Below are 27,607 nucleotides of genomic sequence, written 5' to 3'. Positions count from 1 at the left end.
ATATAACTTTATATATGAAAGATGTACGGTAAGTGAATCATACTAAGGGAGAAAAATATTTTTAAGAGTATATCAGACGTTAAGTGAACTACTTGCAACTTAAAGTTTTCTACAAACATATATGGCTATATGCTCATGTTCTAGACACCTTTATCAATTTCCTACTCCTTAAAACGATAATGGAGTATTAGATATATATGATTATATACACAAACAAGTTAGTAGCAGATCCCTGGGTTTTTTTATTAATCAAATCTAATAATATTTGATTTTAATATGTGGGAAAAAACTAGAAAGATGCATTTCCTATTTCCATTTATGCTCAAATTAGGTAATTTGCCCGTGGTAAAAGAACATGACCGACCAATAGACTACTAATATAAATAATGGAGAAATGTCCCGGGAATATCTTTCGTATCCATGATCGCAATGAAGAATTAATCATAAATTTTCTCGGTCCAAAAGCTTTCATGTTAACGGGATATCAAGAAAGTCCATTTGAAAAGTCCCCATTGATATAAGCTAACACTTATATTCTCAATAGAGTTGTTGTTACGTGTTTAGATTAAGATACCGTTAAACACCAAATAAGAATGCATATAATTGTTTTTCAAGATAAGAGATATACAAGAACTAAGCACTTAAAATCTCAACAAGAACTATAAATAAAACATGATCATGTCGCATCAAATCTAATTTGAGCATATAACATCTTTCTATAGTAAGTACAATACTGGAATAAGGCTAGGCTACATGGTGAAAGGGAAACTTTGAATTCTCTGTCAAGTTTGAAATAGATAAAAAAGATTGTGAAGTCACAAGTTATGGTTGTATAAATTGTGTCATGCCCACCAGGCCAGGACCATATCTTCTTTATCATATAACTTGCTTACCAAGAAGGATGTGGTTATTTAATACTAAGAATATTTCTTCAGATAAAGAAGAACTTTTTTTTACCATATATAAACATATATTCAGCAAGTCAATCATAAAAAGAGAAGTATATGTTACGAGTTTATCACATATTTAGTGGTTTTTACAAAAAAATTATAATTTTGGGTGTTATAGTCGTTTAATATTGTACGAGAGCTAAGGAATTTTAATTGTACATACTTATATTTTGGATACCTTTATCTATTTCTTATTCTTAGACACTTAGTAGAATCTAAGGAATTTTACATCAAAATATGGACCAAAACTAGAAAGATACATTTAACTTCGATCCCATTTCTATTTGTGATAAAACTTGGCAATATGCTGGTGATAGAAAACATGACATGAAATACTAATCAATCACAATGGAGGAATGTATCATTTCACCACTAATTTGCTTCAAGCCATCCATGACAAAATATAAAACATTCCACAACCTTATATATAATTTCTACCACACTAATCATCAACATAAAAAAACGCATTTCAAAATAAACATTGGTTTATACATCATGTTATTGGTGCAAACTTATAACTTTATTCATCACAATTCTCATTATATAAAGATTTATATAGACAAACTTACTTGACTAGTATCACATGAATAACCTAATCAATTATTAATATTTCTACATTAATAAATCAGCATTAAAATAAAATTATCTTATCAATATTTTACTTACAATTCTGAATCATAATTCCAACAATACATAAAAAACCACATCACAAACCAAAACCACTGTTAACCTTATTTTTGTCGCAACCTTTTCAGCTTTTTTCACCTTTTTTCACCGGAGACTTGTTGGACTTAGGCTGCTTTGTCACTGGATGGTTTCTTCACATGAGAGACTCCGATTTCTTTGCAGGCTTAAAAGCAGCAATACCAGTTTTCTTCACCTACTCCACTTTCTTCTTAGCAATTAGGATCTTAGAAACCTTTAGCTTTTTTATTAATAGCGTCCGATAACTTGTACGAAGCCTGAACCTTGAAGAGCTTTCCTTTTGTAGCAGATTACTTCAATTCCTAGTATCTTACTGATATTCGTTGGCGAAGTGCCATCCGCTTCTCCTCAATATATTTACTAATTGCGTAAGGGCTTGAATCTCCTTTCTCCTTTAATGCCAGCAAAGCGTCATTGATCATTTCAACATTTCAAACCAAAATTCAGTTAGTAAATCATTAAATAAAACATATATAATTTCAACCAAATTATGATTTTAAACTTAATTTTACATATACAATCATAAAAAAATTACGGACCCACAATCGAATAGATACCGAACCCAACAACTCACCACAGTCTAGTCCAAAAAAGCTAGCAATCAATCTAGTATACATTAGCTATTGCTATGTTTTGTTGTAGAAATCGATAGACTATAATATAGTATATACTAGGGTGAAGTACAAGAATAACCAATTTCTATATAAAATAAAAAAAGAATTATTGGTGTAGAATTTTGGTTAATTTTATCCTTTATGATACCCAACCGACACTATACATGAGATACCCAACTATTAATGGAATATCCCTTATATGAAATATCCAACTACCAGTAAAGTATCTTATATATTTTTGGATACCCAATTGTCAGTGAAGTATTCAATCGGCTAAAATTGGCCATTTTTTACGGAATGTTTATTTTGATTAATTTAAAAAAATGGTTATTTCTGTCATTTTTTCTACATACTACCTTGGTTGAAACTGAAAAAAATAATATGATAGGATAAACACTACTCCTCCAGTATTATCATAGATATATACATCTTGTGCTTTACATGATAATAAAATGATCTCTTATAAAAGCATAAATAGTTTGTATTAGTTTGGTAATACGATATAAGTAGAAACTTGCTAACCTCCCAACCACTTTAGTGTTGAAAAAGTATGACTTTGGGGTTATATTTTATTATAAAAGTTGTAATTATAATATATTTAATACTTATAAAATCGTAATACTTTTTCTAATCGATACGGGATGTTACAATAATAATTAAATAAAAAATAATCACAACCTTTTCTTTCACTTTGCTAATAAGGTACTTTTTGATAATAAAAATTACATAAATAATGAATATAAAAAGATATATTAAATTCAGCTTAATATTTATAATATTTACGCATACATAACTTAAATGAGATATAAAATATTTTTAATATAAATGTACGAGTAGCATTTTTGTAATTATATAATTTGACTGAAAAATTATAAATTTATCATTATAATATACTATATACATGTAACTCCAGTTAGCAAATACAATAGGAATTTTTCTCTATTTATTTAGGGAATGAACTATATGTATTTGGAGTTACTCCAAGTAGCCCAAAATTGTAATTAAAAAAGTGTGTCTTATAAAAATGTGGGCAAAAACTAGAAAGATGCATTTCGTGTCTCTATTTATTCTCAAATTAAGAAATGCGTCGTGGAAAAAAATATGACCGGATAATAGACTACTAATAAAAATAATAGAGAAATGTCCTAGGAATATCTTTTGTATCCATCATCGCCATGAAGAATTAATCATAAATTACTAGTTTCAGAATTTTGGCTAATAACCTTTGGGATACACAATCGACAATATACATGAGATACCCAACTGTCAATAAAATATCGTATATATGAAACATCCAACTACTAGTAATGTATCTTATATAAATTGTGATACCCATTTTGTTGGTGAAGTATCCAATTGGCTAAAAATTGACCACTTTTTCGAAATGATTATTTTGATTAATTTTAAAAATCGTTATTTTTATTATTTTTTATACATAACTGTGTGTTGAAACTAAAAAATAATGTAAGAGGCTAAACATGACTCCTGTATTATTATAGATATATACATCTTGTGGCTTATATGACAAAATGATCTCTTATAAAGAGCACAAACAGTTTGTATTAGTTTGATAATATAAGCCCGAACTTCCAACGAGCAACTCGAGCCTCACCTACCTCTCTCGCACACACTCCCCGCCCCTACCTCTCGCAAACCCTCCTCTTCTTTTTACAGATTCAATTCATTCTCCGCACTTCATCTTCTTCATCTTCTCGTCATTTTTAATCAATCTCTTGCTCTTCTTCATCATCTCTGCATTGGATTTCGACTCCATAGCTTTCAGTCAAAAGCCAATCTGATGATAGTATATGAGAATATAAGATGAATGTGAGAGGAGGAGGGGATGGTGAATGTGGGGAAGTCGAAATAGGAGGATAGAGAAAATTGTAAATCGAAGATGAGGCGGCCATATCAATTGGTTCTGTTTGTGATGGTTTTAGATATAAATGATAAATGGCTAAGGTTTCTGTTAATGGGCTGGGCTTTGATTTAATTAAGCCCTTGTTAATTATATTTGTTTTAATTATTATGATTTAGATCTTATTTTTGTGTAAATTAATTTAATATTATTATTTTATGCTAGAACTAAAATTTTACAAAATCTTATTTTAACAATACATCATTTTAAGAAAAAAAGAATGAATCATGATTTTGGCTGATTTTATCATAAATTCCACCGATGTTAATGTGTAGTGAAATTTAGTATAAAGTTTAATTATATCTTATTGGTGAAAATAATCAAGGTCTGATGATTAAAAAATATTTAAAAAGTTCATATATTATTTTTTGAATTCATTTTAATATCCGTACGGTGGGACTTTTTAATATTTATTTGAATATAAGGAACATTCTAGGTTTGGAAATCCCTAAATTCGATTTTGTAAACGTAATTTAAATTTAATTATATATATTAGTGATATACCAACATTTCATATCAAAATAATTTAATTTGGTTTTCCATTTTAACAGTGATGCATCAGTTTGGCTAGTACGACTAACCAGTGTTTGTCATAAATTGGTGTTTTTTTAAATTCATCAATCCAAACGTATAGATGTCAATATATATATATATATATATATATATATATTAGTGATATAACCAAAGTTTCATATCAAAATAATTTTATTTGGTTTAATATTTTAAAAGTCAAACATCAGTTTGACTAGTACAAATACATAGTGTTTAGTCCTGAATTGGTATTTCAATTTTTTTAAAAATATTTATTATCGATCCAACCTTATGGATTTCGATAGATATACATATTAGTGATATAAACAAAGTTCCAGATCAAAATAATTTTATTTGGTTTTACAGTTTAAAAGTCAAATATCAGTTTGACTAGTACAACTACATAGTATTTAATCCTAAATTGGTGTTTTAATTTTAAAAAAAAATACATTTCATCGATCCAACCATATGAATATAAATAGATATATAAATTAGTGATATAACGAAAATTTCAGATCAAAATAATTTTATTGTGTTTTCCATTTTAAAAGCCGATCATCAGCTAGTACAACCAAATAATGTTTAGTCCTCAAATGGTGTTTTGATTTTTTTATAAATATTATACATCGATCCAACCGTTCTAATGTCAATATATATATATATATTAGTGATATAACGAAAATTTCAGATGAAAACAATTTTATTTGATTTGCCATTTTAACAGTCAAACATTAGTTTAACTAGTACAACTACCTAGTATTTGGGTTGCGGTTTGCTTTTTTCTAATTTTATGTATCACAAAATTATTTTGGCCCACTAACTATTAATAAAGTAAAACATGTTGCCTCAGTCCAACATAATTATTTTTTCAAGAACTAAAATTTAACATTTGGATAAATTGTATTCTCTCTCATTCACATATTTTTCTTTATATATTTACTAAACTTTAAATAATTAAAAAAAATCAAAATATAGTATGAAAAAATAAACTAAGTAAATATAATAATATATAAACATGTGATATAGTTTAGATAAGACATAGAGATAAAAAGTCATATATCAGTTTGACTAGTACAACTACTAGTCTTGAATTGGTGTTTTGATTTTTTTAAAAAATTTGGTCGAATTTAGGGGCTAAATTCGACCGATTTAATTTCGACCGTTTTCGGTTAAAATTGGTTGTAAATACGACTGTTTAAATACGACCATTTGAATTCGACCGAGGCCGGTTGAATTTAGGCGTGTCCAAAGGATTCGACCATCTGCGGTCGAATTTAACGCCGTTCGAATTTAAATCAGTTGTATTTAACCTTATTTTCTTGTATTGTTTATAACAAATACTAAACACCAAGAAAGTATCGAAAAAAACAGAAAATTAACATGGTTCTTAAAACTTTAAATATATATTGATTCCACTATATTTTGCTTCACAATCCAACCAATATCAAAATGTAAAACATTTTACAATCTTATTAACCTATACAAACTACTCTAGCCCTACTCAAGCTCCGGCCTTCTTTGCTTTCCTAACAGGAGAAGGAGCAACAACAGCAGCATCAACAGCCTTCTTCGCGTTCTTAGCAACAGCTGCTTTCTTCGGCTTAGCAGCACCAGCCTTCACAGCACGTACCATCTTTCACAGTACCAGCCTTCACTGTCAGGCGGAGCAGCATCTTCATTGTTTTTTGCATGTTCACCAATTTTCATTGCACTCACAGCCTTCTTAACAGTGTCCGCTAACTTATACGAGGCCTTCACCTTGATCAGCTTTCCTTTTGCAGCAGAGTTCTTCAATTGCTGAACAAGAATCTTTCGAAAATTAGCTGGCAATGAAGACTTCTGCTTCTCCTGGATGTATTTACCGATAGCATAAGGACTCGAGCCTCCTTTCTCTTTCAATGCTAATAGAGCGTCCTTGATCATCTGCAATTCAACATTTCAAACCAAAATTCAATTGATAAATCATCAAATTAAAAACATTAAAAACAAATTGATATCATAATAGAGAGAGAGAGATATGTCCGTTGTACCACAAAATGAGGACGAGAAACATTTTTGGCAGATTTGGGCTTGCTGGTCGGAGCTTTCTTCCCCTTTGCCGTCGGTTAACAGATCTCGAGCTTAGGTAAAATTGAAAGGAAATGATATGACTGATATCATATGCCGTAAAAAGCTCAATTATGAACTAATATGATTGATTGTGCTATTTTCATCTGGTATTTATAGTCCTAGAGGAATAATATCTTGAATTCTGATTGCTCAGTTAGAGGTCACACGGATGGCTAACTTTTGTTACGAAAATTGTGAGGACGTGGATAAATTTTAGATCGTTGATTGGAATTTTGAAGCCTGATGGTTATCAGAGATGGTTATCCTCCCAAGTGTGTATATTTATTTGGATTTTTCTTTGAAATTTTCTATTTTGAAATTTGAATATGAATGTTTCTATGATCGGTAAGAAACAAATGAAATCATTTTTGCAAAAAAGTATAATTATCTTCGTCAACATAATTGATTTATTTATATGAAATTATTAAAATATTGACAACTAGGTACTGAGATTTTGAAAGAATATTAATTATAACACAAAATTATATTTTTTAAATTTTCATGTTTATTTTGTTAAATTAATTGAGAAATCATAACATTGAAAAGTTCTATAAATTATGTCAAATCGTATTTTTCCAAAATTCAAATATTATCATGTTTTCAAAATATATTTCAAATTTAAAAAATTAGAGAAAGAAAACTATCAAGTTTATTCTTGGTATCTAATTTATTTTGCACATATCGATAGATGGCTATATTCTATTTTTAAATTAAATTTGAAATATTTTATTATTATTTTATAAGTTTTATTATATTATTACTCATTTAATATTTATGATGTAAATATGATGTGATGTATCACAATCCTATAATATGTTCTATATATACCATTCTTTTCTTTCTGTTTATTAGTATGGTAGGAGAATAAAGTTGATGAGAACCAACACTGTTAGTACTTGGTGACCCGAATCTACACAACCTTTTTTTTTCTATAATCCACTCCATATGCTCTTGGATCCGTATATCTAGTTACCTAAAAAAGGAAGAACACAAATCAGCAATTAAGATCATCACCTTAAGACAACATTCATGCTTAGAAAAGATTTAAGGGGCTTATCAAAGAATGAAACTAGAAATATATATTAGAGGAATCAAATAATATTTGTGAGATGAAATTAAATTATTTTATGTTTTTATCAAAAATTTTATATTGGAGTTTTATGAATTTAGGAATTACTGCCCTATTTTCCCCCTTCCCCACTTTTTTATAATGGCGTCATCTTGGAAAAAAAACTTATCATCATTCCATTCTTTCAATTTCATGTTACCATTTTGAAAAAAATATTAAATTGTTAGATATAAGTTATTTATCACATTTTAAGGAGAAAGGAAACATAAAAAACTTATTTACGATTCCATTATAATTTTTATAAATGAAATAATTTTTTTATTAAAAATATTTATTTATAAGTAAGGAAAATATTTAATTGTTATATTCACCAATTTTCGCAATAATAGCTTGGTTTACCCCAAAGAAAATAGACAGAGGACACAATGGAGAATTTTCGAAAATGCAATCAAGTCTTAAACCGAAAATTGATATAACACTACAACAAATCAGGGCTTTTTGGACACACAACTTACGACGTTTTTTTTGCGCGCCTAACTTACAACGTAAAATTCATTCCGTCGTAATTATTTACGATTAATTACGACGGAAAACAAATTCCGTCGTAAGTTAATTATTTTACTATTAAAACTATCACCAATTGAATAAAAAACTGGAATCAGCCGCGTAGACGAACGCCGTCGTCTTTAATTTACGACGATAATTTTAATTTCCGTCGTAAGTTCAATATCTTATTATTATATTACCATTAAATTTTATTACAAAAAGAAAAATAAAAGCTTCTTTGAACGACGACGTCATTTAATTATAACTTGCGACAAAATTTCCGTCGTAAGTTGTACAACTAACCGCAATGAATGCCACCTACGAGCATTTGTTAGCCGTTCAAAAGTATAATATTTTAAACAAACTTACGACGGAAATTCGATTCAGTCGTAAAGTAATTCGTGCAGTGTGCAAAATGCTACTGTCTCTTTTGGAACTTCATTCTTTTAACCTTTTTTTCCTAACAAAACATATCTTCATATTATTCAAAATACATAATGACCTATCAACAATGATTTTAACAATCTTCAATTTGTAGATGTCTTACGATAAATGTAGTGATAAGGCCTTTGATGAGCTACTCCTCTTACCTGGAGATGTGTTTCCGGAAGGGCATAAACTTCCTTTTAATTATTATGGCGTTAAGAAGATGGTCAAGAAGTTGAGCTTGGGATACGAAAAAATACATGCATGTGAGAATGATTGCATGTTGTTCTATGGTGATGATAAAGATTTGGAAAATCGTAAGTAGAGTTAAGCCGATACAAAGATGCAACTAATGGTGGGAGTGATACCATTCCGAGGAAGATCTTAAGATATTTTAGGATCACTCCTCGTCTGCAGCGTTTGTACATGTCTACTCACACAACCCAACATATGAAGTATCACAAGAATAGAATTGTGGCTGGAGGGGTTCTTAGTCACACTGCAGATGGAGAAGAATGGAAAGATTTTGACAAGAACTATCCAGATTTTGCAGCGGATATTCGTAATGTAAGGCTTGGTCTTGCCACTGATGGTTTCCCCCCGTACAGTAATACTACTTCTATTGTATACTCAGTTTGGCCTGTTGTACTACTTGTGTACAACCTTTCACATACCCTGTACATGAAGGATCCATACATGTTTGAGCCAATCCAGAAGAGTATATGTTGACACCCGAGCAGATCTGTCTTTTAGCACATGATGTGGTGGAAGGAGACTCATCACTACCTGAAGACCATCCTATTACGAGAGAAACACATCAAGCCATTGTTAGGGTCATAGTTGAGGTGCTAAACAATATCTATAAGATGGATGGACCTTGAGCTGCCTAGGTAAAACTTGTCGTTAGCATTTTCTTTTTTTCTAAAATGAAACGGTATATGTTATGCTAATGTTTGTACATGCTAAATTTGTACCAGATTTTTATACAATATCTTCTTTGATTGGGTCATAAACTCTTTGATATTGGAATGTTAGTAGTGCTTTCCTGAAAAATTCTTCATACATAGGTGGAACTGCAACATTACTATACTTCAAGTGCTTTATTACCTGAATTTTATAACATAAATAGAATCATTTAGGATAAATTAGTACATTTTAAAAATCAACAGACAGGACGAAGTCACGACTAAATTCGGGAGTTTAAGATGGTGCTGGGGAATGAATTTTTTTTTTTTTTAAAAATAACAATATCGGTAACACTTACCTTGTCATAGCTTTTGAATTTCTTAATAAGAGCGTGGGCCTTTTTTAGGCCCATTCCAGGCAAAGACTGGAAATAGTCACAACCACTTAAAATGCACATCTCCAGAAACATCTGCTTGGTGAAATCAGTAAGATTTAGCTCCTTGTTCTGTTGTAGACGAGATGACTGAAATTCAACACCTTGTCCAAACTTGTCCATCTTGTAGATGATCTGGATTTATGAGATGATTAGAGTTTCTCAAATGTAATAAAAAAGAAAGTAACCTTTTTGCTAAGTATATATCATATCATCCACAAATTAAAATATCACAGGAGATGCTCAAGGGTCTCAGTAAAATAAAAATTACATAGCCCACAAAATAACATACTCTTGGACAACCAAATGGTATCAAGTCTGAGTCCTCAGTTATAACTGCGTCAACCAGTTTGCTGACAGCCAAGAAGGTCATTTGCGCATCTGCCTCGTAAGGAGCCACAACATAAGCAACATTCTCCTGCTTTAAGACCTTCCAAACGAAGATGCATATAAGAATCTCCACATGTCAGAAGGATGACACAAAAATCACTGAGACGACAGTGAGTTTAACACATGATATAAACTTAATACAACATTATGCGCAGAACAGTGGAACACATTTTTTATTGCAAAACTCAAACAATACCTGAATCAGATCATATGCAATAGAGGGTGTTATATCAACAGCTTTTGAATAGCACTCATAAGCAGCAGATCGATTTCCACCTGATTCATGCTCCAGTGCGCGTGCAAGATTTTCTTTTCTTGACCTGTGATCAGCAAAACTAGTTAGATTTTCTTTAAATAAAATATTAACTGTGATGAATAAATACCTGACATCATTGACCAGAAAACTTTTCACAACTACCATAAATGAAATTGATCAAAGATATTAATTTGAAATATATCACAAAAGATTTATACTTAACTCAACTAGTGCCCGTGAAAACGTGACAAAAAATTCTCAAACATGCATGTCTAGATACAAGAAATTATTGCATACTGAGTACGAAGACAGCTATAATTATTAGTGACAGATCAGGTGGAGTACGTGATGGAGATAGATCTTCTGTATTTCTAAAGGTACACAGAGCATCTCAGAGTTTTAAACTATTTTTATTAGGGAATGTTTGAACCGACACAACTAATCATATCATTTGAGAAAACAAAAGAATAAGTGTGGCTGTGAACTTTTGACCATTTGGGCATCCTTCCTTGACAATTTAAATTCTTTGTACCATCTGCAAACAATGCCAACACTCTTACCATGATTCATATGTGTAAAATGTAGCAAACAACCACCTTATCAGTTCAAAATGAAATTAGATGTGTATGACCCAAACTAGCACTTGTCTTCATGAAACAAAATACACAAAAAAAAGTATACATCTGTCCAATTCCCAGCAGATAAAATCAAATTCGGATACCTTGCTCGCTTGTTCTCTTGCTCACTCTTCATTGGTAGATGACCTCCGTCGAAGACAAGAATTGGTTTAACACCATGATGCCGCAACATATTCACTCTATGCATACAATAGCCAATATGCCTGCGAGTTACAACACAAACCACAACCATAAATCACGTAACATTCAATCAATTTTATCAGGAATACGAAACTACTAATCTCCAACCTAATCACTCTTACACCAGAAAAGTCAGTTATGGTTTGTAGATTTCAATGATGCTATTGACAGCTTAGCTTGTCATGATTCCCCATTAATGTATGTTGTCTTCAGAGTTCAGAGTAAGCTTGCCACAGAGTACATGAAATTTATGAATAGTTACCTCGAGTGTAAATTCTTAAATAACAATTATGTAAGCCACAATTTTTTTTGACATTGTTTTGTTCTCTATAAAGGGGTCCACTTCCTATTAAAAATATTGTAGGAAGATATGCAATGCATTTCTTTAGAAGACCTGTTATCTGATATGCTCTAGATCAAAGAATTATGGAATACAGGTACTAATACTCGCCTATTTCTTGCTAGTAGACCTTCTAATTTGTGCACATTATATTTTATTGTCACGTCTTGTAAATAGAACCACTTATTAACCAGTAAACGGAACCTGTAGATTGAAAAGCACAAAAGGCACAGGAACAAGAATTATTACATTTATGTACGCATATTAAACAAAAAATATCCAAGAAACCGGATACCAACTAACAGGCTACAATGTTACAAATCATCGGTCATGACAACAATATCATCGGAACCATTAGATTATCAATAACGAATGGTTGTGATAACTAATAAATTTTTCCCATTTTATATAAAGTGATAAGTAGATAAAAAAAGATATAAAAAGAGTAAAATCAAGACCTTGATTCTAAAAGTTCAGTTTGTACTAGGGGTTATTTGACCGACGCTAAAAGTTCAGTTTGTACTAGTGTCTGCATAACAAGACTCGAATATAATTTCCCTTTCAAAAATAGCAAAATGAGCAATTAAATTACATTACATTACTTCACACAACTTTACTGCCTCAGTTTCAATTCCTGTCACACATGACAGCATCACATAAGTTTTCCGCCTCAATTTCAATTCTAGTTACAGATGACAAGAATCACACTTACCATAACAAACTCACACAATAAACAACGTACAGAGAGAGAGAGAAACCAGTAGTAATCCTTCCTTCCTCGGCGTCTTTCTTATTCTCTCTATTGGTCCCAATCTCCTTCTTTCCTCGGTGTCTTTCTTTTTCTCTCTACTGGTCCCCTTTCCTGTAAACTGTAAAAGTAGCCTAATGTTGGCCACAAACAAAAATTGTTCTAACATTATTTACTCGAAGTCATAAAACACACAACTTTGGACAATTAACAAAAATATAGGGTGTAATGTACTTATTTATGAAGAACCCTAAATACCAACAAAGCAATCAATCTCACGGGAGATGCACCACTAAGAAATCAATCGAACCTGGGTATTCCCATAGAACCCAAAAACATCATTGGCGCTGGTAAAGTATAGTCGATTAGGAAGAGGCTATAAAATCAATAATCCCCTCATTTGGTACCGTTAAAGGCTCACCGTCATATATATCGAGAGGGAGAGAGCAAGGTTTGTAAAACAGATCCATGAATCAAAAACCTATTGAAAGCAAACCGTTATAGAGAGGGGTCGAGAGGGGAGGTGGGTGGGTTGGGGGAGGTGGGTGGGTTGGAGCTCGTGAGTCGTGTCAAACCGAGTGCGTAGAAACTAGAAAAAGACAAGTCAATTACCTTTTTTTTGACCTAAGATATAGTAGATAGACCCAAAATATAATATAATTAATATATAGAGATGTGTTTTTTGTAAGTACAAGTTCTAGAATAATATGGTTCACTAATAAATATATGTATACAGATATATGCTTTCAAATACTGACTTTTCAATGGCAAAATCAAAATTTTGAATATTTTTTATTTAATCATCCAGTGTTAATATATGAATATGGTATATTATAGTAGATAACATCGTTCATCAGCCGCATAAAGGTTGCAGGTGATCGATAAAAAAATAATAAATATATTTAAATAAAGCCACAACCCAAAAATAAGTAAGTCCTTCAAACTTTTTTACGATTTCAATTTTAATATAATAATAACATATATGTTTCTTTCAATTTACTTGTAACAAACATATATTTATATATTTATATTATTTTTTCCTTTACCAAAATAAATATACCTTATGCTTGGATCATTGAAATTATGTATAATATTTTAAAACAATTTTATTTATAATATAATTTTCATTTTAATTTAACATTATATTATATATATTTATATATGCTATTATATTTTCAATTATACATTAAAATATAATTTTACAATAATATAATATATACTACTTTGAAAATTATAATATTAAAATATAACTTTCATATTATAACATATATAATTAATTTAATTACATGTTCCCGGTAACAGTGAATTATAAGATTATATTATTGATAATAAATTTATAAAACTTTAATTATATTTTATATCATATAATTTTAAAATTATATTATAAATATCATTATATATTTATATTTTAATTTCAAAATTATATCATATATAATATTTTTTTATTAAATCATCATATATGTAAATCTAAGCATCAACAATTTGTAATCAATTTTATTTATCTCATCAACAACGATACCTATGGTATATCATATATACAATCCAAAATTAACTAATTATTTTTATTGTATAATTATTTTATTATTATAGAGCCAAGCAACGCACGCTTAAATACTAGTTATATATATAATCATATGTTACATGATAATTATAAAATTAAATAAATATAATATAATTTTAAAATCAATATAACACCTAAGGCGTCAGCATTCTATTCACCGACGCTACAAGTGAACCTATAGCGTCGGCATTCTCCCGACCGACGCTACAAGTGAACCTCTAGCGTCGGCATTCTCCCGACCGACGCTACAAGTGAACCTCTAGCGTCGGCATTCCCCCGACCGACGCTACAAGTGATCCTATAGCATCGGCATTTTCTAGCCCGACGCTACAAGTGAACCTTTAGCGTCGGCATTCTCTCGACCGACGCTACAAGTAGACCTATTGAGTCGGCATTCTCTCGACCGACGCTACAAGTGAACTTATAGCGTCGGTGTTTTGCCCGACCGACGCATAAAAGTATCTACAGCGTCGGTTCTGTCTTTAACCGACGCAAAAGGGGCGACGCGGAAAGTCATTTTTCTACTAGTGAAGGCTTGGTCTTGCCACTGATGGTTTCCCCCCGTACAGTAATACTACTTCTATTGTATACTCAGTTTGGCCTGTTGTACTACTTGTGTACAACCTTTCACATACCATGTACATGAAGGATCCATACATGTTTGAGCCAATCCAGAAGAGTATATGTTGACACCCGAGCAGATCTGTCTTTTAGCACATGATATGGTGGAAGGAGACTCATCACTACCTGAAGACCATCCTATTACAAGAGAAACACATCAAGCCATTGTTAGGGTCGTAGTTGAGGTGCTAAACAATATCTATAAGATGGATGGACCAGGAGCTGCCTAGGTAAAACTTGTCGTTAGCATTTTCTTTTTTTCTAAAATGAAACGGTATATGTTATGCTAATGTTTGTACGTGCTAAATTTGTACCAGATTTTTATTAGTACCACATATTAAACCAAATGGCTAGGCTTATCATAGTATAAAGATTAATATAGAAGCAACATGATTAAATATAAATAATTGATCAAATTTAGTGAATAATTAAATAATGAATGAAATTGGCAGTTTAGAGCATGTGCTGATTTTTAATAAGATGGTCCTAAAACCAACAACGCTCCTGCATAACAGACTTTATATGAAAGATTGTAATTAGGCTTACAACTAGCAATTTATTTTATTTGTAATTGTCGATCTTTGAAATTACTATAAGTCTCTATTAGAGTTGTATACTTGTGTGCCGTTGTGTTACAAGTATAATTAATATAACACGTAGTTCATTCATTTTATGTTTACTTGATTAAAAGAAAAACTTGTGAATAACTTAGTCATGACATTTACCACAAGGAAAGTGTGCTAATTTGCACAGATGATATACATTCAAATTTGGTTGAATTTAAGTGCAAACTCCGATGATAAATTTACAGTTTTGAGCAACATACGAACAGATTAGTCAAATAATTCATATATTGGTTTTTTTATTATGTACCCACATGTCCATTTGATTTTTTTGACTGAGATTGCAGTTCATTTGCTTTTTTTAACTGAGATGCTAGTTCTTGGCCTGTGATATTAGCTAGTTTCTCTCTTGTACACTATCTTGCGCCATCATAATTTTTAATAAGTTTTTGGATAATTTTTAGTGTAAAGAGTTTATTTTTTTGTATGTTTTGAACAACTAATTTTTAGATATTTTTAATTACTTTTTGAATTTAATAACGCTCATGTAGTTCAATTAAATCTGCGACATTTTTAGAGCTGTTTTTGTCCAGATTTTCTGTACTATGCACTTGAGCAGAATTGTTACTCCATAAATGAGATTTTAATTACACTTGTCATATAAATTTGTTAACTTATTTACGTGTACATTGTAGAGGAAGACCATAGCTACAGAAAATGACACTGAGGGTGGTGGGAGCGACAGTAAGAGTACTGAGTCTGAAGATGATCGCGATATGAGTGCTTCGCCTTATGATCATGTCCCCCGTGGCGGTCTGGTTATTAGGGGTTGAATAGATGTTTGTAAGATAATCCAAATTATGTTTGTAAACTGAATTTGGGTTTTTGGATGTTTGTACATATAAGTTTGCGTATGATACTCTAGGCTTTTGCTTGTGAACGAGTATGGATTTACGGTCGTATTAATATTATTTAGGTATTTTGACTTGCAGTGTTAATTATACATGTTGGTAGTGCTTGGTTACATATTTTAAATTAGGGATTGATGTCTGATTGAAAGCCTGGTTTAGAATTTGATTTGGAAGCTAAAAATGGCTGGAAATTAAATGGTAAGAATAAATATTTTTCTGGAAATACAAACTTATGACGACTGTTAATAACATTTTTCGTCTTAATTTAATTTTTCTAAAAATCAAATACGACATTTTTACTGACGGAAGTTAATAGCTTACGACATATAATTTCGTCGTAATAAGGGTTCAAATTTATTACATGTGGGTCCCACTTTATAACATCCGACGATATTTCTGTCGGAAGTTACCAACATATGACGGAATATTATGTCGTAATTTTTTATTATTATTTAACCCCAGAAGTGGGTCCCAGTGTTTCAACTTACGACGCAATGCAAATTTGTGATAAAATTTCGAACTTTCTACTCGAGCAAAAATGACGGAAAAAACTTGTCATAATTGGCTCAATTACGACGGTTTCCGAACAATAAAACCGTCGTAAATGCCCCATTTTGTTGTAGTGTAATGAACAAAATAATAGCCTTCTAAATTCAAGCTAGTTAAGGAAATTGTTCAGGAACTACAACAATTCAAGATAGTTAAGGAAATTGTTCAGGAACTACAATCTTTAGGCCAATCTTTTTTAAATTTGGCAAGTAATATTATAGGAAGGCACATCATTTATCATTTAGCACATCATTAAATATGTTCTTATATAAAATAACACCCCAACAACTTTTATAGATGTAGCATGGAGAAAAACATACTATTGGACATTTTCATATATAAAACAATGGATATATACTTCTCATCTTGTCGATGGTTTAAGTCTTGATGGAGACAAATGCGTGCATGAATAATTTCTGTACAAATTAAGGAATCTAAGAAACATTAATAACATAATATTATTTTCTTTGCATATAAAGAAGATTTAAATGCTTCATGAGAATTCTTTAGGTTTTTATTTTGAAATCGAAAGTAATTAACTCCCTATTGAAAAGACCATTTCCGGGTTTTGTTAGGTCAAGTTATGCGCATAATATCCTTTTTTCCAAGAAATTGAAATCGTATTAATTAATTAAATATTTGCACATACATTAATTAAATCCGAGTGTGCATTATCCACTCATAAAACACAATCCGCTATGGAATGAGTAAGTCTCGCTAAATAGTACATTACTTGATTCAAAAAGTGTTTGTAGGGATGGACATTCACTCCGCCTCGTTCGGGTCGGGATTTAAGGAATTTTTTAGGGGCGAGACGGTGATGAGGGAGAATTTTATGAAGATTTCGGTGATCGGGGGGATCGGGGCGGAGTGATTCCTCGCCCTGATTGTGTATATAAATAATATGTATATATATAATATAAATATATTACTAAATTAATAATTAAAATAAATAAATTTTATAATATTATTTGAATTTAAAATAATCTATAATTTATTGATCAATATTTTATTTTACATTATAATATAATATAATACAATATATTTTTATAACTTAAAATTTGCCGTTTATTTGTATTATATAAAATTTTGATATAATTTGATATTAAAAATATGAGATAATTTCAATATATTTATATGTTATCAATTAGTATTTTAATTTTTTTATTAAAAATATAAAATATAAAATTACATTATTATTTTTTAATTAAAAATTTAAATTCCCCGAAAACCTGTGGGGATCCCCGTTCCTTGTTCGGGGCGGGTATCGGGGTTCAGCGCGATTTTTGGGATCGATATGAGGGATTGGGGGCGGGGACACCACTTCCCGACCTCGAAGTGCCCCGTGCCCATTCCTACATGTATGACCACTTGAAATATGTTTTTACCACCACGCTGCTCCACTGTTTTTTATCCAACTCAAGGTTTACCAAGGCTGTCCTGATGCCTATTTCCGTGGTCACTTTTGATAAAATGTTGCCTTGCTTGCATCATTCTATAGACTCAATAAGTCCACTTACATAATCTTGAGCCATTCCAGAAAAACTAAAATAATGAGAAACTGCAAATAGTGTCGTGTCAGTATTTAGTTTAATTGTATTTTCATCTGGTACGCTCTAATGCTACGCACCATCCATCTGTGTCATGAACCCAAGAGATGTGTCAGTGGTTTTATCTTGAGCATTTTTCCATTGATTGAAGAGAGTTTTTGCTGAAGTGACCAACTCTACAGCTTCCAATCCTCGTTGTTTCCATACTTTCCAAGTCGACTAACACAACAATGCTATCGGACTTAAATCATCACCTTAGTACTGTTGAGAAAAAAACCAAAGCAAACCTGAGAACATTCCACGTAAAGGTGTGCACAGTTTGGTTTGACTTGGTTTTTACCGAAAATCATTACCAAACCATGTATGTCGGTTCAGTTTCTAGTTATTAACCGTAATTAAACTGCTCGAAACGGTTATTTTTGGTTCGGTTAACAGTTTGTCGGTTTCATTTTTTTTTGTTTTTATTTTTTTCAAATTTATTTGTTTAATACAATGCTGAAAAAATTATAAGTGCCATTTTACCTTTTGAGATTTCATTTAAAAACAAAAATGAATATTAGTAATTATTGCGTAGCCGGTTAACCCCATCTTTGCTGGTATACAAGTGCTACTATATTATTACATAGATAATTACCATTGTAAAAGTAACCTCCCAGAAGATTCACAATTGATAGATCCATATTTAGCATCTTTTTATTACCTATTTTATTTCTGTTTTCGTAATTTCATTAATAAAAAAATTATCTTATTTTGTTTTGTAAAAAAATTAATAAAATCAGAATTTGAGATGGAAAAGGTGCAAATAAGGAAGGAGGTTGACTATTCTTGAAGTCAAAGGAATGGGAGGAAATATCAAATACATGTTGGAGAAGAAAAATGAAAAGAAGGAAATATATACTACACCATAAACAACCTATTGTAACACCTAAAAAAGGGTGAATAAAGGCCAAAAAACATTGTTGAAAATGAAGAAAATGGCTATGATAACACTTTTTCAAAAAATAGGACCGTAACTAATATCAGCCCCAACATAGGGGTCTATAGTAACACTTTTTCAATTTTTGGTAACACCAGAAAATGTGAAATCATAGGACATCTATGACTATACTTTTGTTATTTTGGTAACATTAAAATTGTTGTAACTATAGACCTATGGTAACACCATTATGGTATTTGTTACATCTTATTTGGTGTTACCATAACACTAAATTTTGAAAAACAAATTTATCAATAGCTACAACTTGTTATCTATAGTAACACTTTTATATAAACCTTTTATACCTTTACCTACACTTTTAAATCTTTACCAATATTTTTTTTGATATTTACCAACAGAGAATCTGTATAATTTATATCAATAGCTACAGTTTACAGGACTCATTGCTAACACTTTATGAAAAAAAGGGCAATATAATGTTTGAAAATAGAACTTCCCCATTTCAAAGTTTAACAAACATTCATCATCAAAAACAATCCAACCACCAAAATAACCAGATAAGTACTATCAACCACCAACCAGTTCCAAGCCTACCCATTATACCAAAACAAGTACTAGAAACTAAAACTAACTTAGCTAGCTAGGTACCACATCAAGATCATGAAAATTACTGGCTAGGTACAATACAACTTTATGGTGACAACATTATCACTTTTAACATTCTTTCTTCTCTTATACTGCTCACATAGGTTCTTTATCCTTCTCTTCCACTAATGCTTTTTAGGTATCTTCTTTTTTGAAGAGGTTTCCTTCTTCTTTACACTGAAAGAATTATTATGTGAAAAATTATTAAACTAGGCTTGTAATCGAGACTTGTCGTGTTTCACAAAACTCAATCTATGAAAACTCAAGCCATAGATGATTTTTGAATTTAGCCCATTTTGATTGGTGTGATTTTTGTGTAAGCAGGGGATACACCATTTTTAAAAAACGAGCCAATCAAATGAGCTAAACTTATGAAATTTAGAGAAAAATCGATTTATCAGATGTACAAGGTTACACTGTTTGATATATAACTTACTTTTCGAGCTTCTGCCACCTTCATTAGACGTTCATTTATATTGTTTTCCACCATGGTTTCTTTTCACATGTTACAAACAACAGATCAGATATTAATACTATGTACAAGAAGTTCATGTTTAGAATAAAATAGAGAGAAATCTATAGGAATCGAAGTAATATGAGCTAGTCAATATATTTGACAAATAGACAATTGCAAAGTTAAAGAAATTTAAAAGCAAAATAGACTAACAAAGCATACTAATTGTATGAGGCTGTTGTTTTCGGAAAATTATTTGTCAATGCAGGATTTTTCCTCCTCTATTGTGTTATACCATGCACCAAAAAAAGTAAACTGATATTACATGTTCACAAAGACTTGCAAAATCAAAGCACATAGAATTTGTAAAAAACCCTAGATTCACTCAACTATGCAGTACCAACTTCAAAAAAGAAGGCAATTTTGTGATATACACGAGTATGTTAACAAACTCAAAATGATTACGTTTCTAATATAATGTAAAGAAATGAGAAGAAATTGATGTATTAAACTTGAAACAAAAAATTATCAAGTGTGTGTTATGCATGAGATTGATGCTATGTGTAAGTGTATATCAGTGCGTGCTGTAGGTTGTAAAGAACAGGAGATAAATATTTTTGCTTTAGAGTGAGAACTTGAGGTTATTTAACTAACAGTGAATGTATAAATGGGAAGTATAGATGGTATAATTTTGAGAGTATAGTATAGATCATGAAGTGCAGATGATCAGAGTATTTAAAGGTTTAAATTATTTGTTTTAATTATTGCGCCAAAATTGGCTAATTAATTAAAAATTGGTATACTTACGGGGCCGAGTTTTTTCTTGGCTTTGGCATTGGAGCTGCTGCATTAATTGATAATGGGGTTGGGTTGAACTTGGAGCTAAGTTCTGAGAATAGACTCGAGGCTGTCCTCCTACAAGCGGTGCATGCTGATGCAACTTCTGCATAGATTGTACATACTGCTCATAAAATTCTTGTAACTGTTGTAGAGATCACTGCTCTACAGTTGGCCAAGTAGCTGAAGTGCTGGCATTATCTGCAGATGGAGGGGCAGTTGCAGCCTGAGATACTATTGCCTGCGAGGCTTGGGCTACGAATTGTGAACTGTTCTGAGCTCGTGGACTCAAAAAATGTAGTTGGACAATAAATAAGAAATATTATCAATGTAAGAGATTAGGGACTTGCACTAGAAATTGAACATCACATGTAGACATTTGTACACTCACAACACAAGTTTGAGCATGCTCACGTACTTAACAATGTACAAGCCTCTGTTACATACCATGAGAGAATTTCTGAAGGAGCATCCAGAACAATGTGACTTGCATTAAGAAAAAGGGCCCTGCCATGAGCATCCACTCATGTGATATGAGCACCGCACTAGTGTTCAGTCTAGTCTTTCTGCCAAAGCTTTGTCGGATACAACTAGTGGCTGCAATAATTAGGTAAGTGAAGAAATTAAGATCGCCAAAATCATTTCATACACTAAATTGAATACCTATAATATATTAAAGTCATAACCTTAGAGTCTTGTACTGTCACCAAGTATCCATGACAGGGGCAGACCTTGGTAGTTAAAACAACGTCAACAAAACAGATTCTGCAGTATAAATGAGTGCAATATGATTGAAGTGCTTCATTCGGGTAGACAAGTTTGTCACAAACTTGACAAAGGTACTCGCTACCTAGAGAGTGTATGATATGACAAAGGTTCTCATATACAGTCATTCCATCCCAATAACTGGACTTCTTTTTCAGGGAGGCTGCTTATCTCATTCCAATAGTAGTCATAACTGCCATAAGTAGTGTCACTATAATATTTCAACTTGAAAATACAAATATATTGTCAATATAACTGTGTCTCACTAGGTACAACCCATTTAAAAAGTCCTAAATTGATAGAACACAATTGCACTCCTTCCTTTATACATAAACTCCGGCACTTATTTAAGTAAGGTGACTGGTACTCAATCCAGGTTGACAGCTCCCAGGTCTCTGGCTGTAATAATAGTTAATTTTTAGAGTAATTAATACTTAATATGTAGAATTTCCATTTTTCGCTGTACTAAACAAAAAATTAACAAATCAGCATCCCAATAATCTAATTCCAGTGAATTGCACGTGTAAAACCTGTACACGTAATTGACTAGAAAACTAGTTAGTAATATCAAGAACAAAATTTTAACCTAATTTACATAATCAAAAATACCAAAATGAGCACACCTTTTGCAGATGCACCGGAACATATCAACAAGTAATTAAATAGGGCCTGGAATCAACAATGAGCAATTGAGGCTTATTCATATTATTTAAATTGGGGGTATTACTACCTTAATACTCGTACAAGAGCACCATATCAAAATCGATGCATAACATCCTTAATTTTAAATTAAATATCATGAATACATAACAAATTATGTACATTTTACTAATGAAAATATGACTCAGTGAATCGATTTTTAAATTACCTTCAGTTTCAAACAAAGAGAAGCCGAGAAGTATTGAATCTTAAAATCAATCAGTAGTGAATTGAAACTAGCTTACAGGCCCAAATCATCAAGCCTATTTGATAAACCCACTAGCTAAATCCTCAATTCAGAAACCCTAATTAAAGATTAAGATCCGCTTACAGACCCAAATAATTGATGATGATGACAAGATTGAAGACTCAACTCGACTGAAGAGGGAATACCCGATTGAAGACTGTAACCCGATTGAAGACCAATGGAAAAGAGAATGATAGAAAACCCAATGATTAAAAACACCCGCTTCCGATTGATGATGAAGATGAACTTCCAATGATGAGAGAATTAGACCTAATTAAAGAGAGTGAAATGTGAAGAGAGTGAGTAGAGTGAATGTGATAGACGAGTGAAATCTGAGAGGAGAGGGTGAAATGACAAATTTAATATTTTGAATAAATTTTAATCCCTATACTCATATATTTGGAAATAATTTGGATTCCCGCCCCATGATTTTAATTCCACGGCCTGAAATTTTGGTCATTGGTTACATCTTTCCTAACATTAATTATGGTGTGTAACCGTAAATACCCCATTTTCTCTATAATTACAGTAAATGACACCAATCATTATAATAAAATAAAGTATAACTATAAATAGTCAAAAATAATTTGAAGCCACCTATGGTCACAATTTAGCTGTTACACTCAAACAAAATATTATAATAGGCCTTATATAGTGTAGTGATATCCTAAGCAGGATTTGCTATTTCAAGACCCAAACCTTCATATTTTTCCTATATATATAGGCAGGTGCTCAAATGAGAACCTCTATTTTGGTAAGATATGAGATCTAATCTTGACCCTTAATTTTTATTAATCTTTTATAATCTAAACCACACATTTTCATCTCTCTCGGTTTCTCTCACCTGCCAAACAATTGTCTCATACGCTTGTTATATACATACATAGATATACACTGCCTCTCTACTCCTCAACCAGCCCACCTACCCCCACTCATCACCGCCGCCGCCGTCACCAAGGAGACCGCTCCACCGTCTCCCGTCACACCTCCTAATCTCCATCATCTTCTTTCGATTTCACCACTGCTGTCATTCATTACGGTTGTGTCACCCAAATTCCAGCGACATCTCAACTGGCGCCACACTACCATCATCACGAATCCAGTCACAAATCATTGAAAGACCGTAAAAAAAACTAATCGACGACGATGATTAACGAATAGATAAATATTGTCAATGAAATGTGGTTACGATTGGCATAGAAAATGATTGATGCTTACATATCTAGTTTAATTATAATTTATGATCTAGTGTAATTATAATTTATTCTAGTGATTTTTATTCGAATCTGGATGATTTAATTTAAATATTTGGTATTTTATGGTGAATTCTGGTGGTTATACCATAATGGTGGGTCTGTTGGTGAATGAAGTTGATGAACGTAGTTGGTCGACAGATCTGGTGGGTAGACACAGTGGTCGGTTCTGGTGAATTTTTTTCTCTGGTGGTGATTTTCTGTTTTGCAGGTGGTCGAATGCGGTGATTTTTGATTTTCCGGTGGTGATTTTATGTTTGACGGTGGTGATTTTCTGTTGGTGGCCGGAGGTGGTGGTTGCCGGAGGTGGTGGTGATAAGTAGAAAGATTATGATGGAGGAGATTATGGTTGTTGATGATGGCGGGATTTAAAATAAGTGGTCCAGATTAAAAGTAGGTTTAAATTTGTGTGGTCGAGATTAAATCTCATATCTCATCATAAAAAAGTTCTCATTGGAGCAAGACCATATATATATATCCCTTCTTGTATTTTACACACCCAACACCTAGAACATCAATTTAGAGTTAGAATTTTGTTAGTTTTTATTTTGCTTATCTTTTTATCATGTGTAGCTAAATTTGTTCCCTATGATGAAGATAATTTAATTGCTTTGATATCTTCTCGTTCCCATTATTTGATTCTCATAGATTTTTCTTAGTGCTTAATTGTTCAATTGATAAAGTGATTTTGATATATTATTGTTACCGGATTTATTTTCAGAGCCTATACTTCCTCCATGAAATTTTGATGGGTCATTGTTAGATAACAAGTTTCATAGTATATGCTTGTCTCGTTAATTGATATACATTATTTTTGTGAAGAAAAGATAATTGACTTTAGGGATTGTTGATGTTAATTGTGATTGATTAATGAATTCAAATTCTGAGGTTTTCCATAATATTTGATTTATTTGCTAATTAAGTTAATTGGAACTCCTCCCAAATCTTATTGTCTAGTTTACCTGATTTAAATTGTTAGGATTTTGAAAATTTATAGTCTCTGTGGATAGATATGTGGTTGCTACAACTAAACACTGTGGACTTGCAGTTATTATATTTTTTACAAATCAACAATCATGGACTAATCTAGCACCGAAATGAAATTCTACTAATTTAGAGTAACTAAAACAAAACTTTAATAGACCACATACGTGATGTTTATTGTGGGATATATATTACTATTAGTACTACTGCAGCTCTGCAAATGCCTTAATAGTATTAGCATTTTTAAACCAAAGATTCATGGTCTATACACTATGAACTATCATATCCAGAACTTTTTTCAAATTCTAATATAACAGTGGTATAAGTTTGATATACTCATATATAAAATAAATAAATACATGTATAATGTATTTTAATAATTTTAAAATTAATATAAGCGGTTTGGTTTTTCGGTTCGGGTACAGGGGTAAAACCGTAATGGTATCAAACCGTTCCATCGGTTCGGCTCAGTTACAATTTTTTTTGATTTTTGTGAGTTTCGATTTTATTCATTTTGGGTTTTCAGTTTTTTGATTCGGTTTCAGTTTTTTGATTTTTTTGCTTACCCCTAATTCCACAATTCTACACTATTTATCACTTTCCTTAAAATGTTATAGTTGTCCCCATATATCTAGTACTTCCTTTTATATGGGTATCTATCAATACACCAAAATAATGTATTTATTTAATATTAAGAATATAACTTTATATATGAAAGATGTACCGTAAGTGAATCATACTAAGGGAGAAAAATATTTTTAAGAGTATATCAGACGTTAAGTGAACTACTTGCAACTTAAAGTTTTCTACAAACATATATGGCTATATGCTCATGTTCTAGACACCTTTATCAATTTCCTACTCCTTAAAACGATAATGGAGTATTAGATATATATGATTATATACACAAACAAGTTAGTGGCAGATCCCTGGGTTTTTTTATTAATCAAATCTAATAATATTTGATTTTAATATGTGGGAAAAAACTAGAAAGATGCATTTCCTATTTTCATTTATGCTCAAATTAGGTAATTTGCCCGTGGTAAAAGAACATGACCGACCAATAGACTACTAATATAAATAATGGAGAAATGTCCTGGGAATATCTTTCGTATCCATGATCGCAATGAAGAATTAATCATAAATTTTCTCGGTCCAAAAGCTTTCATGTTAACGGGATATCAAGAAAGTCCATTTGAAAAGTCCCCATTGATATAAGCTAACACTTATATTCTCAATAGAGTTGTTGTTACGTGTTTAGATTAAGATACCGTTAAACACCAAATAAGAATGCATATAATTGTTTTTCAAGATAAGAGATATACAAGAACTAAGCACTTAAAATCTCAACAAGAACTATAAATAAAACATGATCATGTCGCATCAAATCTAATTTGAGCATATAACATCTTTCTATAGTAAGTACAATACTGGAATAAGGCTAGACTACATGGTGAAAGGGAAACTTTGAATTCTCTGTCAAGTTTGAAATAGATAAAAAAGATTGTGAAGTCACAAGTTATGGTTGTATAAATTGTGTCATGCCCACCAGGCCAGGACCATATCTTCTTTATCATATAACTTGCTTACCAAGAAGGATGTGGTTATTTAATACTAAGAATATTTCTTCAGATAAAGAAGAACTTTTTTTTTACCATATATAAACATATATTCAGCAAGTCAATCATAAAAAGAGAAGTATGTGTTAGGAGTTTATCACATATTTAGTGGTTTTTACAAAAAAATTATAATTTTGGGTGTTATAGTCGTTTAATATTGTACGAGAGCTAAGGAATTTTAATTGTACATACTTATATTTTGGATACCTTTATCTATTTCTTATTCTTAGACACTTAGTAGAATCTAAGGAATTTTACATCAAAATATGGACCAAAACTAGAAAGATACATTTAACTTCGATCCCATTTCTATTTGTGATAAAACTTGGCAATATGCTGGTGATAGAAAACATGACATGAAATACTAATCAATCACAATGGAGGAATGTATCATTTCACCACTAATTTGCTTCAAGCCATCCATGACAAAATATAAAACATTCCACAACCTTATATATAACTTCTACCACACTGATCATCAACATAAAAAAACGCATTTCAAAATAAACATTGGTTTATACATCATGTTATTTTCAATACAAGAGGGAAAATGATATAATATTTGGTGCAAACTTATAACTTTATTCATCACAATTCTCATTATATAAAGATTTATATAGACAAACTTACTTGACTAGTATCACATGAATAAC

At 31.3% G+C, this 27,607-nt stretch overlaps 1 protein-coding gene and 1 long non-coding RNA gene across 11 annotated transcripts; both read right to left on the bottom strand.

Moving 5' to 3' along the window:
* Nucleotides 1–9,849: 9,849 nt before the first annotated feature.
* On the bottom strand, nucleotides 9,850–11,723 carry LOC141718367 (exonuclease 1-like). Its single transcript, XM_074520749.1, has 5 exons — nucleotides 11,575–11,723; nucleotides 10,794–10,917; nucleotides 10,500–10,637; nucleotides 10,133–10,342; nucleotides 9,850–9,975 (listed from the first exon to the last, which is right to left on the bottom strand). The coding sequence occupies exons 1-5, from the start codon at nucleotides 11,721–11,723 to the stop codon at nucleotides 9,850–9,852; spliced, it is 747 nt and encodes a 248-aa protein (XP_074376850.1).
* A 6,737-nt stretch (nucleotides 11,724–18,460) lies between these two features.
* LOC141717784 (uncharacterized) lies at nucleotides 18,461–23,449 on the bottom strand. Of its 10 annotated transcripts, XR_012573771.1 has the most exons (6): nucleotides 23,021–23,449; nucleotides 22,238–22,345; nucleotides 22,074–22,152; nucleotides 21,358–21,984; nucleotides 20,533–20,591; nucleotides 19,908–20,273 (listed from the first exon to the last, which is right to left on the bottom strand). It is a non-coding gene; the product is annotated as an uncharacterized LOC141717784 (long non-coding RNA). The 10 variants fall into 10 exon arrangements; XR_012573766.1 differs by having other exon boundaries at nucleotides 19,906–20,273; nucleotides 22,074–22,551; XR_012573768.1 differs by having other exon boundaries at nucleotides 19,906–20,273; nucleotides 22,074–22,551; nucleotides 23,245–23,449.
* Nucleotides 23,450–27,607: the final 4,158 nt, after the last annotated feature.

The sequence above is a fragment of the Apium graveolens genome, chromosome 4 (assembly GCF_009905375.1).
Source record: "Apium graveolens cultivar Ventura chromosome 4, ASM990537v1, whole genome shotgun sequence".
In the NCBI taxonomy this organism is placed as follows: domain Eukaryota; kingdom Viridiplantae; phylum Streptophyta; class Magnoliopsida; order Apiales; family Apiaceae; genus Apium; species Apium graveolens.
The sequence above is the reverse complement of the archived record's forward strand: the minus strand, read 5'-3'. Positions and strand labels throughout refer to the sequence as shown.